The following is a 19,282-nucleotide window of genomic DNA, read 5'->3' on the forward strand; positions in this document are numbered from 1 at the left end:
GCGGTTCACAACTGATCACAAGGACACACAGAAAAGACACAGCCACAAATTCTCTCCTCAGGTGGGAAAGTAGTCACCCGGTTCCTCTGAAAAGGGGCATCCCCAAGGGACAATATTTTAGGGTGCGGAGGAACTGCTCAAACATGAATGTATTTAAAGAACAAGCAAAAGATCTAAAAGATCGGTTCCTAGAAAGGGGATACCCAGAAAAAGTACTGAATAGAGCTTATAAAGAGTCCCTGAAAAAAGAGAGGAAAGATTTATTAACGTCTAAACCAAAGTCAGAGGAAGAGAACTTCATACGTTTTATTACAAGATACTCAAATGGAGCTAATCATATAAGAGAAATTCTCCAAAAACATTGGTCAATATTGCAGATGGACAGGGACATATCCAAATATGTCCCCCCTGTGCCTCAGATTACGTTTAAGAAGGGCAAATCCCTCCGTGACAGATTGGTTCACAGCCATTTTGATCCCGGTAAAAAATACAGCCTTACAACTAATCAGATAATAGGCTGTTATAGATGTGGAAACTGCAAAAGTTGTTCCTCAATAAGACCCTCAAAGAGTTTTTCAAGTAATGTGACAGGTACCACATACTTAATTCGACACTTCATTAATTGTCGTACTAAAGGGATCGTATACAAGGCCACCTGTGAATGTGGCCTGGAGTATGTGGGGAAAACAAAAAGAGAGTTTCGAAAGAGGATTGGTGAACATCTCCGGGACATTGCAAAAAAGAGAGAGACCCCAGTGGCTACCCACATGAATTCATTTCATCAGGGTGATCTAAGTAAAATCAAATTTGTGGGTATCGATAGGATAGCGCCTCCGCATAGAGGGGGTGATTGGGACAAGTCAATACTCCAGAAGGAGACAAGATGGATTTTCACTTTGAGAACAGTACAACCATCTGGATTGAATGAAATGCAATCATATAGTTGTTTTCTGTAAAATTATGTATCTTATATCCTAAAAATGTTGAGTCTGGTAGGGATCAATGTAGGGCCAGTCTTCGTGGAGTGGGGACGCCAAATGTAAAAAGATCTAGGGTGCCAATCCCCACGAGAGGTAGGCTTTACCCATTGGAGGAGACTTTGTAGCCAATATTGAATCATTCGAACTCAACTGTACAGACTTTACAGTATGCCAAGATAATCCCATATGTAACACTTATTTCCATCTATCCTTTGTATATATGAGGGTTTCATAGGGATAGATAGTTTGGGACAGCCTACGTTGAGTGGGGGCGCCATATGCGCAGGGCTCTCTTAGGGTGCCAACCTCCGCGATAGGCAGGGAGAGGAGAGCAGATATATAATAGGGACCCATAGGGTCACATTTTTCCCACGTTTTTTAGGCGGTGGTGTCCCGTATACATGAACTCCTGTCCTATCATCATTTTTCTGTTTTCTCTCTTTTTTAACTGATTTTTGATTTTCTTTACTATAGGGACCATGAAATTATAGATCTAAAATTATATATCTATATGAGGGCAAGATGGTAGTGGTGGTGAATCCCTCTTGCCCGTATTTATCCATCTTAATAGGTCGGTAGATATAATAGGAGCTATTTGAGGACGGTTAGAGAGGTACCTTGCCTCCGTCCCATTATATATTTGTGCTAAAATATGCTGAGAGCATCTTGAATCATGCCTATTGGTGAACAGGTTGAAAAGAAAAGATTTTTGTTTGTGAAAATTATAATATTCTTCCTGTTGGTTTATGGTGCCAATTTAATATGAAGCGCAATGGTGAATATATGCAAGAGTTGCACTGAATTAATAAGCACCATATAGGATTGAATAGCATGAACATATGCATTTATATCCTGTTGTTTGATTACCAGGCAGGAGCCGGCCCTCAGATTCTGTATTACGCTTGGTCTGGGTAAGGTGGTGCGCAGGCGCCGCCGAACGGAGATACTAAGCGCCTAAGAAAGCAGGAGAGCGTCGCAGGTTGCCTAGCAACATAGGAGGAAGCTCAGGAAGCGCGTCACACGCCAGGAGGCGGGGTTTACAGAGCGCGGTACCGAGCTGAATTTATAAATACCACAGAAAGGGGGAGAGCCGCAATGGCAGCAGCATTTCTCCCCTGATGATTCTATAAAGAAGAAACGCGTCAGGAGACGCATTGTAGAGCACGATACCCACATACCAGGGCGGACACGAGGTGGATAGTGATAGCTGAAAGGCTGGAGATGATGAAGATGCGGTGAGATCCACCCATATATATGGGAATAATATATTTAGGATAACGCACACATCCCAGCAATGTTTACATAATATCGCATCCACATTAACCCTGTAGGTTGCCAAAAATTAACCCGTCTGGGAACACTCATAGGAATTGAAATGAGAAATACATGTATCCCATAGATTCATGGATGGGAAATTATGAAGATTTGGCAATTTTATAGGCTGGGTATTGGTGCAGCCAATTTATAATTGACAAAAGGCTCCAATCTAATATATGGCAGTTTTTAGTATGTATATATTTGAGAATAGTAATAAGGTGGGTCTTATATGTAAATATACCAAATATAATGCATTACTATAATTGAAAAGCCATTTAAACGGAATTTGAAGGTTGAGTACTGCACATATAGTGTGTAGACAGGTGGACACTAACATCAAAGTGTGATCCACAGACAGATGTCCAACATACTGCAGTAAACCGTGTATTTCATGAGCTTGGTGGCAGCTAGTCCATTGAAATAATAGCCACAACTACGAATATAGATTGGAAGTCATTTCAACACTGATAGTGTTGGTTTGTTTGTTAATTGTTGTGTGTGATTTCCCCTTTTTCTGTTTGGGTAATAGGGCACCAATCACTTTGGTTTTGTTTCGTCATTTTTAGTGTGCCATATTGGGCTTTTAACAATACCTAATAAAGGAACTCATAATAGCTTACCAGTGTCACCTTTGCATTTTTAAACTATTTAATTGTGTGTACCTAATGGATCTGAAGTGAGGAAATTAAGAACGGTTTGATATCAGGCAGTGTAGAATGTTATAAAAGGGTTTGGTAAATATTACTAGCCAAGTTTTAGATATATTTGACATCTTTAATGCTGGGGCAGAGAGTAATGGAATGTGATAATTATTTCCAGAAATAAGACGTGAGAAAGACAATGCAGAGATTTAAGAATTCAATAAAAAAATAATAAAATTCATATTTTTGCTCCCATTCTTATTATTTACATATCTCCCCTTGGTTAACTAGCGTTAACACATTCTGCATCGATGCCATGCATTATCACTATTCAGTTCAGTTTAGTAAATCAAACACTGCCATTATTCCCTTTTGTCAGACAAATGCAGAGATACTAACCACGGAGTCAACATCCTACCCAAATAAAACATACTATTCTTAGTATGGAAGCTGTTACATGTTGGTCAAAGTATTGTGCCATTTGTCCACTGTTGCATGTCCACTGTTGACCCCATTAACCTTTTTGTGGATGACCACATGGACAGCCATTAGAGTCAGTGGCGGTACCATGTGGCAGGTGAGTGGAGCTAATATCACAATGCATTCTTTGCAATGCTGCCACTTCATTCTAGCAATTGTAAGACATCACAGTAGCTAAACTTTACTAACGAATCATTGGTGCCATATTTTAGAAGGATGCATTCAATCTCTTGGACCCTAAACCTTATTTCACACATTTTTTATCTTAACTTTTAATTTATTTAGAAAAATCGTATTTGTTTAAGTTATCACACTTGAATTTGGTAAGCGAACAATTTCTAGAAAGTTTCCACACTGCACCTCACTGTAAGTAATGACTTTAACTTTTATTTGATTGACACTTGAGGATTCACCCTGGTTTATTAAGACAGGTGTTGTTTATGCAAGTCTTAAAGATGGGGCATAGAAGTTAGAGGAACCTGATTCATTATGAGGCAAATGCCTATTAGTAAATTAGGCACACCTTTAAGTGACATGTGCCTCCATGTGTCTCTTCCAACAAATCTTTGTGGTACAAGGCACAATGCAGGTGTTCATGAATTGGATGAGCAAGAATTGCCATGCCTTATCCGTAAGAACATTGCCAATTTTGGCAGAGCTGGCTGAAACTGACATGAAAATACCAAAAGTCACAACATTTGTGCGCAACTTTACAAATGGTTTTATGTCAGATTTCTAGCATAAACCATAGTGCCCTAATGACTAGTGTTGAGCATTCTGATACCGCAAGTATCGGGTATCGGCCGATACTTGCGGTATCGGAATTCCGATACCGAGTTCCGATACTTTTGTGATATCGGGAATCGGTATCGGAACCATATTCATGTGTAAAATAAAGAATTAAAATAAAAAATATGGATATACTCACCTCTCCGGCGGCCCCTGGACCTTACCGCCGTAACCGGGAGCCTCCGTTCCTAAGAATGAGCGCGTGAAGGACCTGCGATGACGTCGCGGCTTGTGATTGGTCGCGTGAGCGGTCACATGAGCGCTTACGCGACCAATCACAAGCCGCGATGTCATCGAAGGCCCTTCACGTGCTCATTCTTAGGAACGGAGGCTCCCGGTTACATCGGTAAAGTCCAGGGGCCGCCGGAGAGGTGAGTATATCCACATTTTTTATTTTAATTCTTTATTTTACACATGAATATGGATCCCAGGGCCTGAAGGAGAGTTTCCTCTCCTTCAGACCCTGGGAACCATTCCGATACTTTGCGTCCCATTGAAATGCATTGGTATTGGGTATCGGTATCGGCGAGATCCGATATTTTGCCGGTATCGGCCGATACTATCCGATACCGATACCAATGCATATCGGAAGGTATCGCTCAACACTACTAATGACCCAATTTAAAGATGCAGTCCTGCTGTCCCGACAGGTGTCTTCATCCTTCTCCTCAGGTATGGGGCTAGCTTCTCTCTGCTCTGCACACGCATACATTCATTAAATTTTCTTGCGATCTGGTATCCTTCGGAATCGAATCCCAACCTTTATAATTGCTATCAGCAGGGAAAGCTACGAGCCACTGCCTTCTTTGATCATCTTAGAAATATGCTGCTATGTCTCTATATTTTATCAGAGTGAATAAAAGTCAGATTTTGTTCTTACTATAAGATTACTAAAAATAATGAAAAACAATTACAAAAATTCTATTTCTCTTTTTGAGATCTGGTCTCCTTGGGGATCAAACCCGAAACTACTATTACTTCAAGCAGCAGCTAAAGCTATGAGTCACAGCTTCCACTGATCAGCTTTGGATAATTTTGCATACTTGCAGCTGCATTGCAGGCACTGAACCAACAGGCAGATTATACTGGTACATAGAGATACATCTGTACTTTGCAGTGTATTTCAATGTCCTTGAATTCTAGAGGTAAAGAAAAATGTATTTTTTTTTCTTCCAATGTAATTACTAAAAATATTGAAATCTAATAACAGTAATGTCATTTAAAAAAATAAACATCAGCAAATAACATGAACATACAGCTCTGGCAAAAACTAAGAGACCACTGCAAAATGTTCAGTTTGTCTGATTATTCTCTTTATATTTGTTTTGGTGCTTCTTTTTTCTCTAGAGACTTCTATTTCGATTCTAAAAGGATGTAAAAAACTGCTGTTGCTTTTTTAAGTTCATAATCAAAGGATTTCTGTACTACAAAAAACATATTAATGCTGGTTTACAAGTGTAGCAAAAGTGCATAAAAAAATAGGGAAAAAGGGTAGAAAATACAGAAAAAAATAAATAATCACCAGGCACCCTGACATCTCCTACTTCCGGGGTAGAAAGAAGTGGTAATGGGTATGCCTCGGGGTGTGTATAGGAATGTGGTCAAAAAATGCCGCAGCCTGGTACGCACATCGCACAGCTTGATCCTCTCTCTGTAAATTTTGGAGGTATGCGCAAACACATCAATAAATCAGGGCCTTAGTGTCTTAGAAGTGGCTTAAAATAAATAAAAATGTGTTTTGAAATATCTGTTTAAGTTGCAACTTCACAGCAGCACTTAATGCTGTACAACTGCAGCAGTATACATTGTGACTTGGATTTACCAAGGGGAAAAAATGTCTTAACCCTGTTAACCCCTGGAGGTATATTCATTTATGCACTTTTGTATTTTGCTCCCCTTCCTTTATATTTTTCTGTCAATATGGCCATGTGAGGACTTGTTTTTTGTGGGCCGAGTTGTACTTTTGAATGAAACCATTGGTTTTAATATACTGTGTACTGGAAAGTGGTAAAAAAAATTCCAAGTGCGGTGAAATTGCAAAAAAGTGCAATCCCACAGTTGCTTTTTGCTTTTTTTTACCATGTTCACTAAATACTTAAATTGACCTGCCATTATGTGTAAGATTTTTTTTGTTTTATTTTGAATGGGGCAAAAGGGGGGTGATTTGAGCTTTTATTTTTTTTTAATTTTTAAAATATTTTTGAAAGCTTTTTTTAACTTTTGGCATGCTTCAGTAGTCTCCATAGGAGACTAGAAGCTGCCACAACCCGATCAGCTCTGTTACAGACGATGATCAGATTGCCTGTACAGCTCTGGCAAAAACTAAGAAACCACTGTAAAATGTTTAGTTTGTCTGATTAGTCTCTTTATAGGTATATTTTTGAGTAAAATGTAATGTGTTGTGACTAGTGTTGAGCATTCCGATGCTGCAAGTATCGGGTATCGGCCGATACTTGCTGTATCGGAATTCCGATACCGGGATTCCGATACTCTTGTGGTATCGGGTATCGGGTATCGGAACAACATTTTATTTTAATTCTCTCTTTTACACATTTTAACATTGTTAAAATGTGTAAAAGAGAGAATTAAAATAAAAAATATCGCTATACTCACCTGTCCGACGCAGCCGGGACCTCAGCGCAGGAACCGGCAGCGTTGTTTGTTTAAAATTCCCGCTTTTACATGGTTACGCGAACTCCCGGCTTGTGATTGGTCAGGGCGCCCATGTTGCCGGGCCGCGGACCAATCACAGCAAGCCGTGACGAAAATACGTCACGGCTTGCTGTGATTGGTCCGCGTCCCGGCAACATGGCCGCCATTAACCAATCACAAGCCGTGACGTCACGGGAGGCTGGACTTGCGCGCTTTTGAAAAAGCGCGCGTGTCCAGCCTCCAGTGACGTCCCGGCTTATGATTGGTTGCGCCGCGATCAACCAATCACAAGCCGGGAGGCTGGACACGCGCGCAATTTTAAAATGCGCGCTTGTCCTGCCTCCCGTGACGTCACGGCTTGTGATTGGTTAATGGCGGCCATGTTGCCGGGCCGCGGACCAATCACAGCAAGCCGTGACGTATTTTCGTCACGGCTTGCTGTGATTGGTCCGCGTCCCGGCAACATGGCGCCGTGACCAATCATAAGCCGGGACGTCACTGGAGGCTGGACACGCGCGCTTTTTCAAAAGCGCGCAAGTCCAGCCTCCCGTGACGTCACGGCTTGTGATTGGTTAATGGCGGCCATGTTGCCGGGACGCGGACCAATCACAGCAAGCCGTGACGTATTTTCGTCACGGCTTGCTGTGATTGGTCCGCGGCCCGGCAACATGGGCGCCCTGACCAATCACAAGCCGGGAGTTCGCGTAACCATGTAAAAGCGGGAATTTTAAACAAACAACGCTGCCGGTTCCTGCGCTGAGGTCCCGGCTGCGTCGGAGAGGTAAAGTATAGCGATATTTTTTATTTTAATTCTTTCTTTTACACATTTATATGGTTCCCAGGGCCTGAAGGAGAGTTTCCTCTCCTTCAGACCCTGGGAACCATCAGGAATACCGTCCGATACTTGAGTCCCATTGACTTGTATTGGTATCGGGTATCGGTATCGGATTGGATCCGATACTTTGCCGGTATCGGCCGATACTTTCCGATACCGATACTTTCAAGTATCGGACGGTATCGCTCAACACTAGTTGTGACAGTGACACAGCCGCGACACATGCAGCTGCGGTGCCGATCAGGAAGCCGCGTTTCCTCTGCAGCTTATTCGGCAAACTTATTCGCTATAGCTTACCGAATAAGCGGGGACCCGAAGAAATTAGCTCAACTCTACTCTGGAGCAGATTCCTCAGATTTTGTGGTAAGTCATAAATCAAAAATTGTCATAAATCCCTGTGACAGATTTAATCATGTGTGGAGGTTATTAACGACAGTCCTAAATTTTTGCTCACAGACCTGTCTGTAGTTTTGTGAATTGAAGTTGCATTTTAATATGACAACTTTCATATTGTATATGTTATGTCCTGGGCCACAGAAATTTTTAGCCACAGGTTGTTTTTTTTTTGTCTGTGATAAAGTCATTCTGCAGTTTAACCATGAGAAGATTGGCATGCTGGAGTGCCATTGTGCTGCCCATAGCAGTTCCATTGTGTTGTAAGTGTAGCTCCTCACCAAAATAGTAAAAGTTATACATGAGAATAAATCTGGTGAGTTTTAATACAGACTAAGAAGGTGTTCCTTTAGCTTGCCAAAACATTTGGTAAGCAGTTCACCTTCATATTGAATGTTGGAATATAGGGATTCCACCACATCCATGGTGGCTAAGATGGCACCCTTGGGAAAAGGACCTATTGTAGATAGCTTTTTCAAGGTCTAGTTGTTTTTCTCAACAGTGGTTTAACCCTCCGTCAGGCGCAATATAGATTCTCGTCAGTTCAGGCGCAATGTGCCTGACAAGCACAGGTCAGAAAACCACCTATAGTAGCTACATATTTCAATTTCAGGACTATAGAAGTAGTCAGTGACCTTCATAGGAATGTATTAAAAGAGATTACACCAAATCAGATGCAAAAAAAAACATTTATTAACCATAAACTTATTAAAACTAAAAGTACCACTTTTCGGTAGTACTGCCAAATAGGCTCCAGTTATCTTTACTTAACTATTGCTTAAATATAAAATTATGGAAAAAAAACTTAAAGGATATTGCACTTAGATGTTACTTAATTATTTTCTACTCATCTTCAGTGGTTTCAATTGCAGCAGAAGCAGCACAGGTACACTTAGAAAAGCAAGGCTGGCAGACGAAAGTTGCATGGGAAAGGCAGATTGATTCTTTACATATTTTGCAGTCATATTTAGAGAGCCTTCTGAAACCAGATACAAATGAGCAGGTAGTACAACTGCGTCTTTTAGAAGGTGGTAGAGTCAGTGTTTGTTCTGGAACGTCCGTGGGACGATATCTCTTCAACCGGTGTTGCAGGGCAAGGGGCATTCCAACCGTCTTTGTACTTCTTAGGCTTAGCTCTCCACTCACCAGTTCATTAGCCAATTGTTTTAGGTACATTCTTCTGCGCATTTGTTTAAGTTCATTACCGAGGTAAATTACTTGTGAGTTGATGCCACCCACATTCAGCATTGTAAAGAAGATTACCATCGGCCAGCGTTTGGTATTTCGACTTACATTGAAATTGCCACACATTTGGTCAGCAGTGTCAACGCCGCTTTTGGTCAAATTATAAAAAGTTATGATTTCTGGTTTCCTTAGCTCCCCAGACTCTGGATCAATGGTGTAATCATTATGTAATGAAGAGACCAAAATCACATTTTTCCTCTCGCGTGGGATGTAAGAAACTAAAATCTTTCCATTACTGAACCCAAACATAGTGCTATACTGTTGTTTGCCTTTTGTATATAGAAAATCTGGCGGCAACTGCCTTTTGTTTTTTCTAACAGTTCCCACATATGACAGCGTTTTAGTTTTTTAAAAATCAATCAGATCAAAGTCAGGAAACCAGTTGTCAGCAGTGATATTTTGACCAGATCCAAACATTAGCTCAGCAATTCTCTTTACCACATCACTAGGCTTGTTGCTCACATTGAAAGGACCTGGTGGCTGTCTTCCACAATAAACTTCCATGTTCATAGTGTACATCATCCTTGCCTCAACCATGGCAAAAATTTTAATTCTATATTTGTTTGGCTTCGATGGTATATATTGCCGAAAACCACATCTTCCACGGAAACCTGGAAGCATCTCATCAATAGTGAGGTTTTGCCCCGGGCAATAGCTTTTTTGACAATTCATAATAAATTGTTGAAATATGTCCCGAATTGGTGCAAGCCGGTCATAACCTTTTCGTTTTGTCCGGGTACTTCGATCATCGAAACGGAGGCAACGGATCAGGACTTTGAATCGTTTCAGATTTATCACAAGGCTGAATTTTTCGATGCCATCACCGTCTGTCCCCCACAGCTCCTCCAAACTTTGCCTATTTGCTCTGAAAGCACCAGCTAGGTATAACAAGCCAATAAATACCTTGAGTTCAATCACATCAGTGTTTTTGATGTCCCTCTCTCTGGAGAATTGCTCTTTGATTGTGTCAATATACTGGTTAGTGAACCGAACAATAGTTTCCAACATGCTATCTGTAATTAGATTACTCCAACATTCCACTGCAGTTTTAGCTTTTCTAGCACTTCCAATAACTCCAGGAAGGTGTGTAATAATATTGTGGGATTCTCTGCGCTGTTTGTTCTTGGGTGCCTTTTTGTTCCACTTTGTATTTTTATCTTTGCCCAAATAATAAGCTAGATCTGTGTCTGTTTCCTCTGTATCAGTGTCATCACCATCCTGCTCTGTTCCAGAATCAGTGTTACATTCTGCTACCTCATCTTCAGATGAAATGTCACTAGATTCCTCTAAATCCTCAGTTACTGCTGGTTCTTCCTCATCATCTTCTAACAAAAAAATCTTCATTTCTTCTAAATGAAGGGGTTTAGATGAATCATACTGTTTTCTGGCCATTGCAGCAGAAAATCTGAAGCAAGAGAGAAAGAGTATGTGTTAGGGCGCAATGTGCCTTAGAAGCCACCCTCCTTTTGTCTAAGAAAACAGTACTTATGTACACTAACTTAGCATTAATCCTTCATACAACAAGCTAAATACACAATCGTGATGAATAAAAAAAGAAAATACTAACCTTTCAATTTGTGTTGAAATCAGGCGCAATGTGCCTGAGAAGCCAAAGTGTTGATATCTGCTCACTAGAAGGTCTGCTGAGTCACTGTGATATCAGGTTTCACAGAGCCTGTAGAGTCAGGAGATAACTAGGAGGGGTGGGGTTTTCTGATAAGTGGGCAAGGAGAGAGAAGTGAAACTAATTACTGTGTGCCTGTCAGATCTATTGCGCCTGATGGAGGGCTAGGAACATTCTCTACCCATCCTAAGATTTTTTTCAGTGAGTTTTCCCACACCTGGGTGACTGTCCTCCCTAAGTTGACTGGTTTATGAATCTTGGGAAGCAAAAAGAAAATTCCTATCCAAGGATTCTCATGTCTAAAGTCCAGAAGGATTATGAAATCTGTACATAGGCCTCTGATGATCCATTTCAGCTCTTTCATATATTTTGGAGTTAGTCACGATCCAGTTTGGTGTAGTATGGTCTTTCTGTGTGATTCATTAATATAGTTTGCTGTATTGAGGAGGACTATGGCAATGTTTTTATCTGCAGGCATAATATTAATCTCCTTATTGTTCTTCAGGCTATTAATTGCCCTTCTCTGCTGCACATAAATATTAGATGTTTCCTTTCTCTGTTTATCCAATATTGTGGTCTGCAAAATAAGTCAATATATTGATCCAAAGTGATGTTTTCAATATGGTGTACTTATTTTTGTGCACTACTTGCCCTACAAGGGGGTGTCTATATTGGAGAAATAGAAATAGAACTGAAACTGAGGGCAACAATGAGATCTCATACCACACAATTACAGACATAACAAACAATATGAAAGTTGTATTAAGAAGGCAACTTCAAATCACAAACTCACCGACTGGTCTGTGAACAGAAATTTATGACAGTCTTTGATACCCTCCACACAGGATTAAATATGTCACAAGGATTTATGACTTACTACAAAATCTGAAGAATCTGCTCCATTCCAGAGACAGTGAGGGCATCAGGTCTCTGATCTTACATGGATATTGGGGCAATAAAACTTTCACACCACTTATGGAAGCTAATGAAGGATTCAATCTCTAAGTTCAGTTTGTTTGTTTTTAAAATGTCTGTTTATTATGTAATGTCTCTGCTCTTTTTGTGCATATATTTGTGTTTCTTCAGATGCTTTGTTATAACATGCTTGATGAATACACCTAAGAAACCTTGAAAGCTTACTCTGTAACATCACTTATTTTATTTTTGTTAACCATTAAAAAGTTTCATAACTACAAGATAATATTTTGTTTCTCCAAATGAGAACAATCAATCTTTTTTCAACTGGCTAACACTGTACCAAAACCTTATTTTTCTTTAAATAAAAAGTAATGCATCACACACAAAATCAATAAGTTCAGGACTGTTGATGATATTTGGCAAACAGAAAAGTTACCTTCATAATGTGCTATGCATGGAAATACTTTTTCCACTTTCTATGTAGAGTCATTATAAATTAATTTGTGTTCTTTAACCCCTTCATGACTGGCTATTTTAGTTTTTTGCTCTTTCATTTTCCCCTCCACTTCTTCCAAGAGGTATAACTTTTTTATTTTTCTGTCAATATAGCCACATAAGGATTTATTTTTTGTGGGACGATTTGTACTTTTGAATGACACCATTGATATTACCATGCAGTGTACAGGATAATGGGAAAAAAATTCCAAATGTGGTGACATTGCAAAAAAGTGCAATTCCTCAAAAGCTTTTGGGTTTTTAATTTACCATGTTTACTGTATGGTAAAACTGACTTGTCAATGTGATTCTCCGAGTCAGTAGGAGTATGCAGATACCAAACAGTTATAGTTTTCTTTATTTAAGTGGTGAAAAAAATTCCGAAATTTGGAAGAAATGTTTTTCTGTTGTGACGCCATTCTCCGGGAGATGTAACAATTGCATTTTTTTTGGATCTGGGGCTAGGTAATGTCTTGTTTTTTGCCCCCTGAGCTGACATTTTTATTGATACCATTTTGGGGAAGATATGATGTATTGATTGCCTCTTAATGCTTTTTTGCAATGTTGCAATGTCCCCAAAAACACTTAATTCTGGCATTTTGATTTTGTTCTCGCTAGGCCTCTTATTGATCGGATTAATTTATTGTATATTTTGATGGATTGTAAATTTCTGAAGCCAGTGATACCAAATTTGTCCAGTTTTATTTTTTATTTTCAATGGGGCAAAAGAGGGGTGATTTTAACTTTTTTGTGTTTTTTTAAACTTTTTTTTCAAACTTCTTGCTGACTTCATAGTCTCATTAGGAGACTTAAAGCTGTGATCATCCAATCGCTTGTGCTATATATAGCAGGGCTTCATCACTGCTATGTGTAGCAGAAATTACGAACTCCTATGAAGATTTACAATGACAGGCATGGGGGTCATCACGGACCACCGCTGTCTTGACAAACCATGTGAGTCCTGCAATCAGAATTGCTGCCAGAGACGCTAGACCAGCAAATACAGAATGTCCAAGAGTACAAAAAAAAATCTTTATTCATTTTTTGTAGAAAATACCAGCATGGTTCTTCGGGAAAGTGACAGAATAAATTTTCACCTGTTATTGTTACTGGCTGCTGTTTCCTGACTGCTGTATACATCCACTAATAGTTTGCATTATACTCAATAGGTAGTGACAACCATGCTATTTATCTTTTAATAAAACTTTCAACAGTGCAGCTTACACATTGTGAGAGCCTAGCACCCATGATCACTCTCTGCATTTTGCCTGGACCTCTGACTCTTTGGTAAAATATGGTCCTGGTAACAACATTAACTATGTTAATATATTTCCAGGTGAAGGAGACACAACCAGTACCTTGGCAAATATAGACAGTAAGTATGAGTCAACTACGGGTAACTTTTATGCTACAGTTTAAAATTAAATCACAAGCATGAAAATATCACAAGGTAACATTTTTTCATGCTATTTCATGTATTGGTCAAACTACATTTTTTGCACAATAAATATCTCTGGGTAGCAAAAATAGAATGTGACGCAAATATTAATAGTACAATGCATGTAAAATGGAATATTGTTTGAACATTAATATTTTCATTTAAAATAATAATAAAACAATAAAATTTAACAGCATCCTATAATTTCAGGCAGCAATTAAATAAATCACAAAAATAAATTTTGTAATTCAATTCTCATTTTAGATCCAGGTTCCTGTGCATCAACAAAGACGCTGAGAGTTGTTAACGGAAGTCCAGCCCAGGACAAGAATGGATGGATGGTCAGTTTGAGACATAGGTAAGTCATCATTCTCCATCCTGATAAATGTAAGAAAAGTGTAGTGTAATGTTTGCTCTTTTACTGTCCCTTATAATATTGCTGTTTTTTTCGAACCCGACTCAAAATAAATGAGGTTATAACTCTGGAATGCTTATATGGTTTTTCATTACTCATTATACTTTATGGTAATAGGTCGATATGATTTGTGTTTATTTATTAAAATATTTGAAATTTTATGAGGAAAAAGTAGTTAATAAATAACATTTACCATATATCTACTTTATGTCTAAAAAAATTTTAAACTTATTTTTTTGTTAAGATCTTAAAAGTTTGGCATAATTTTCTTTATTTTATTCAATAAAATTTACAATACCTGTTTTTCCTGGGACCATTTCAAATTACTGTTTGATTAATTAGCGTATAGTAATATGTTATTAAACCTAATTATTCAAACAAAAAGTTGGTCAGTTTAGCTTATTAGGGAATTTTTGAACTAATTTTCATTGAAATTCCAGGGACCACTTTACTTTGAAGTGACTTTTAGGGGCCTTTATGGCGAAAACAAAAAAAAGGACCTACATTTTAACATTTAGACCTCTCAAGGTATTTAAAGCAACTTTCAGGAAGTTTGTTAACTTTTCAAGTGCTTCATAGGAATTCATGACATGTGGTAGGAAAAATTTATAAGTATTTTCTTGTACTCAAATTTAGCCCGTATTTCTCAATTTCTCAAGGGTAAGAGTAGAAAATGAACTATGCAATTTTTTGTGAAATTTATCCTGAGTTTGTAGATAAACTATGTGAAATCAGAAACTACTGTTCGGCAAGACTCAGAATATAAGCAGCCTTATTTGACCTTTGCAGTCAAATTGCATTTCAAAAGACCCTGATATGCAAAAAAAAGAGGAAACTCCCAAAAGGTGATCCCATTTTTTAAACTGCATCCCTCAAAGAATTCATTTAGAGGAGAATTAAGCATTTTTAACCCATTAATCATTGACAGAGGTTTATTGCATTAGTAATAAATTTAGCATGTAGCATGTGAACATTAGCATGTTAAACCGAAAAATTATGCTTTTTCCACTAAAAAGTTGCTTCAGCTACAAATTTTTCATTTTCTCAACTATAAAAGGAGAAAATTAACCCAACAATGTGTAGTTTCTCATCAGTATGCCAACATTTCCTTTTTAATACATTTTAACCCCTTCCCGACATTTGACGTACTATCCCGTCGAGGTGGGGTGGGCCCGTATGACCGCCGACGGGATAGTACGTCATAGCCGATCGGCCGCGCTCACGGGGGGAGCGCGGCCGATCGCGGCCGGGTGTCGGCTGCATATCGCAGCTGACATCCGGCACTATGTGCCAGGAGCGGTCACGGACCGCCCCCGGCACATTAACCCCCGGCACACCGCGATCAAACATGATCGCGATGTGCCGGCGATGCAGGGAAGCATCGCGCAGGGAGGGGGCTCCCTGCGGGCTTCCCTGAGCCCCCCGCAGCAACGCGATGTGATCGCGTTGCTGCGAGGGTCTTACCTCCCTCCCTGCCTGCTCCAGACCCGGATCCAAGATGGCCGCGGATCCGGGTCCTGCAGGGAGGGAGGTGGCTTCACAGACGCCTGCTCAGAGCAGGCACTGTGAAGCAGCCTGCACTTCTCGCAGATCGGTGATCTGTCAGAGTGCTATGCAAACTGACAGATCACCGATCTGTATTGTCCCCCCCTGGGGCAAAGTAAAAAAGTAAAAAAAAAAATTTCCAAATGTGTAAAAAAAAATAAAAAAAAATATTCCAAAATAATGAAAAAAAAAAAAAAATATTATTCCCATAAATACATTTCTTTATCTAAATTAAAAAAAACAAACAATAAAAGTACACATATTTACTATCGCCGCGTCCGTAACGACCCGACCTATAAAACTGCCACACTAGTTAACCCCTTCAGTAAACACCGTAAGAAAAAAAAAAAAAAAACGAGGCAAAAAACAACGCTTTATTACCATACCGCCGAACAAAAAGTGGAATAACACGCGATCAAAAAGACTGATATAAATATCCATGGTACCGCTGAAAACGTCATCTTGTCCCGCAAAAAACAAGCCGCCATACAGCATCATCAGCAAAAAAATAAAAAAGTTATAGTCCTGAGAATAAAGCGATACCAAAATAATTATTTTTTCTATAAAATAGTTTTTATCGTATAAAAGCGCCAAAACATAAAAAAAATGATATAAATGAGATATCGCTGTAATCATACTGACCCGACGAATAAAACTGCTTTATCAATTTTACCAAACCCGGAACGGTATAAACGCCTCTCCCAAAAGAAATTCATGAATAGCAGGTTTTTGGTCATTCTGCCTCACAAAAATCGGAATAAAAAGCGATCAAAAACGGTCACGTGTCCGAAAATTTTACCAATAAAAACGTCAACTCGTCCCGCAAAAAACAAGACCTCACATGACTCTGTGGAGCAAATGTGGAAAAATTATAGGTCTCAAAATGTGGAGACGCAAAAACTTTTTTGCTATAAAAAGCGTCGCTGGTTTCACACTTGCGTTTTTGTCTGCAGCGTTTTTTGCACAAAAAAACGCATGCGGTTTTTTTGTACGCATTTGGTCGCGTTTTCAAACGCATGCGGTTTTTTTCTGCATGCGTTCATTTTCAGAAATACAACCTGCAGTATTTTCTTGCGTTTTTAAGCACATGCGTTTGTTTGCGTTAAAAACGCATGCATTTTTATCGAAAAAAACAGAAAACACACTGAAAAGCCACCCACCACCATCAAGGTGATAGAGATCCAAACCCTAACCCTAACTCTACCCCTAACCTCACCCCTAACCGTTTAATGAACATTTTCTGACAGTCATAGTGCCACGTATTTCAGTGCCACGTATTTCAGTGCCACGTATTTCAGTGCCATGTATTTCAGTGCCACGTATCACGTATTTCAGTGCCACGTGTTTCAGTGCCACGTATTTCAGTGCCACGTATCACGTATTTCAGTGCCACATATTTTAGTACCACGTATTTCAGTTGCACGTATTTCAGTGCCACGTATTTCAGTGCCACGTATTTCAGTGCCACGTATTTCAGTGCCACGTGTTTCAGTGCCACGTATTTAAGTGCCACGTATCACGTATTTCAGTGCCACGTATTTCAGTGCCACGTATTTCAGTGCCACGTATTTCAGTGCCACGTATTTCAGTGCCACTTATTTCAGTGCCACGTATTTCAGTGCCACGTATTTCAGTGCCACGTATTTCAGTGCCACGTATTTAAGTGCCACGTATCACGTATTTCAGTGCCACGTATTTCAGTGCCACGTATTTCAGTGCCACGTATTTCAGTGCCACGTATTTCAGTGCCACGTGTTTCAGTGCCACGTATTTAAGTGCCACGTATCACGTAGTTCAGTGACACGTATTTCAGTGCCACGTATTTCAGTGCCACGTATTTCAGTGCCACGTATTTCAGTGCCACGTATTTCAGTCACGTTTAGGGTTAGGGGTAGGGTTAGGGTTAGGGCTAGGGTTGGAGGTAAAGTTAGGGTTGGGGCTAAAGTTAGGGTTGGGGCTAAAGTTAGGGTTTGGATTACATTTACGTTTGGATTAGGGTTGGGATTAGAATTATGGGTGTGTCAGGGCTAGGGGTGTGGTTAGGGTTACCGTTGGGATTAGGGTTAGGGGTGTGTTTGGGTTAGGGTTTCAGGTAGAATTGGGGGGTTTCCACTGTCCAGGCACATCAGGGGCTCTCCAAGCGCGACATGGCGTCCAATCTCAATTCCAGCCAATTCTGCGTTGAAAAAGTAAAACAGTGCTCCTTCCCTTCCGAGCTCTCCCGTGCGCCCAAAAAGGGGTTTACCCCAACATATGTGTTATCAGCGTACTCGGGACAAATTGAACAACAACTTCTGGGGTCCAAGTTCTCTTGTTATCCTTAGGAAAATAAAAATTTGGGGGGCTAAAAATCATTTTTGTGGGAAAAAAAAGATGTTTTATTTTCACGGCTCTGCATTATAAACTGTAGTGAAACACTTGGGGGTTCAAAGTTCTCACAACACATCTAGATAAGTTCCTTGGGAGGTCTAGTTTCCAATATGGGGTCACTTGTGGGGGGTTTGTACTGTTTGGGTACATCAGGGGCTCTGCAAATGCAACGTGACGCCTGCAGACCAATCCATTTAAGGCTGCATTCCAAATGGCGCTCCTTCCCTTCCGAGCTCTGTCATGCGCCCAAACAGTGGTTCCCCCCGACATATGGGGTATCAGCGTACTCAGGACAAATTGGACAACAACTTTTGGGGTCTAATTTATCCTGTTACCCTTGTGAAAATACAAAACTGGGGGCTAAAAAATCATTTTTGTGAAAAAAAAAAAAGAATTTTTATTTTCACGGCTTTGCGCTATAAACTTTAGTGAAACACTTGAGGGTTCAAAGTTCTCAAAACACATCTAGATAAGTTCCTTGGGAGGTCTAGTTTCCAATATGGGGTCACTTGTGGGGGGTTTGTACTGTTTGGGTACATCAGGGGCTCTGCAAATGCAACGTGACGACTGCTGACCAATCCATTTAAGTCTGCATTCCAAATGGCGCTCCTTCCCTTCCGAGCTCTGTCATGCGCCCAAACAGTGGTTCCCCCCCACATATGGGGTATCAGCGTACTCAGGACAAATTGGAAAACAAATTTTGGGGTCCAATTTATTCTGTTACCCTTGTAAAAATACAAAGCTGGGGGCTAAAAAATCATTTTTGAGAAAAAAAAAAAATTATTTTCACGGCTCTGCGTTATAATCTGTAGTGAAACACTTGGGGGTTCAAAGCTCTCAAAACACATCTAGATAAGTTCCTTAGGGGGTCTACTTTCCAAAATGGTGTCACTTGTAGGGAGTTTCAATGTTTAGGCACATCAGGGGCTCTCCAAACGCAACATGGCGTCCCATCTCAATTCCAGTCAATTTTGCATTGAAAAGTCAAATGGCGCTCCTTCCCTTCCAAGCTCTGCCATGCGCCCAAACAATGGTTTACACCCACATATGGGGTATCAGCGTACTCAGGACAAATTGCACAACATTTTTTGGGGTCCAATTTCTTCTCTTACCCTTGGGAAAATAAAAAATTGGGGGCAAAAAGA

The 19,282-nt window shown here is 39.9% G+C and overlaps 1 protein-coding gene across 1 annotated transcript in view; it reads left to right on the top strand.

Moving 5' to 3' along the window:
• HGF (hepatocyte growth factor) overlaps positions 1–19,282 on the top strand; it is a 238,720-nt gene that overhangs the window by 165,161 nt on the left and 54,277 nt on the right. The window contains exons 12-13 of the mRNA XM_077264676.1: positions 13,706–13,744; positions 14,072–14,165. Coding sequence (XP_077120791.1) covers positions 13,706–13,744; positions 14,072–14,165 — 133 coding nt within the window. The remainder of the gene's footprint in view (positions 1–13,705; positions 13,745–14,071; positions 14,166–19,282) is intronic.

Source organism: Ranitomeya variabilis, chromosome 5 (genome assembly GCF_051348905.1).
Source record: "Ranitomeya variabilis isolate aRanVar5 chromosome 5, aRanVar5.hap1, whole genome shotgun sequence".
NCBI classification, from domain to species: domain Eukaryota; kingdom Metazoa; phylum Chordata; class Amphibia; order Anura; family Dendrobatidae; genus Ranitomeya; species Ranitomeya variabilis.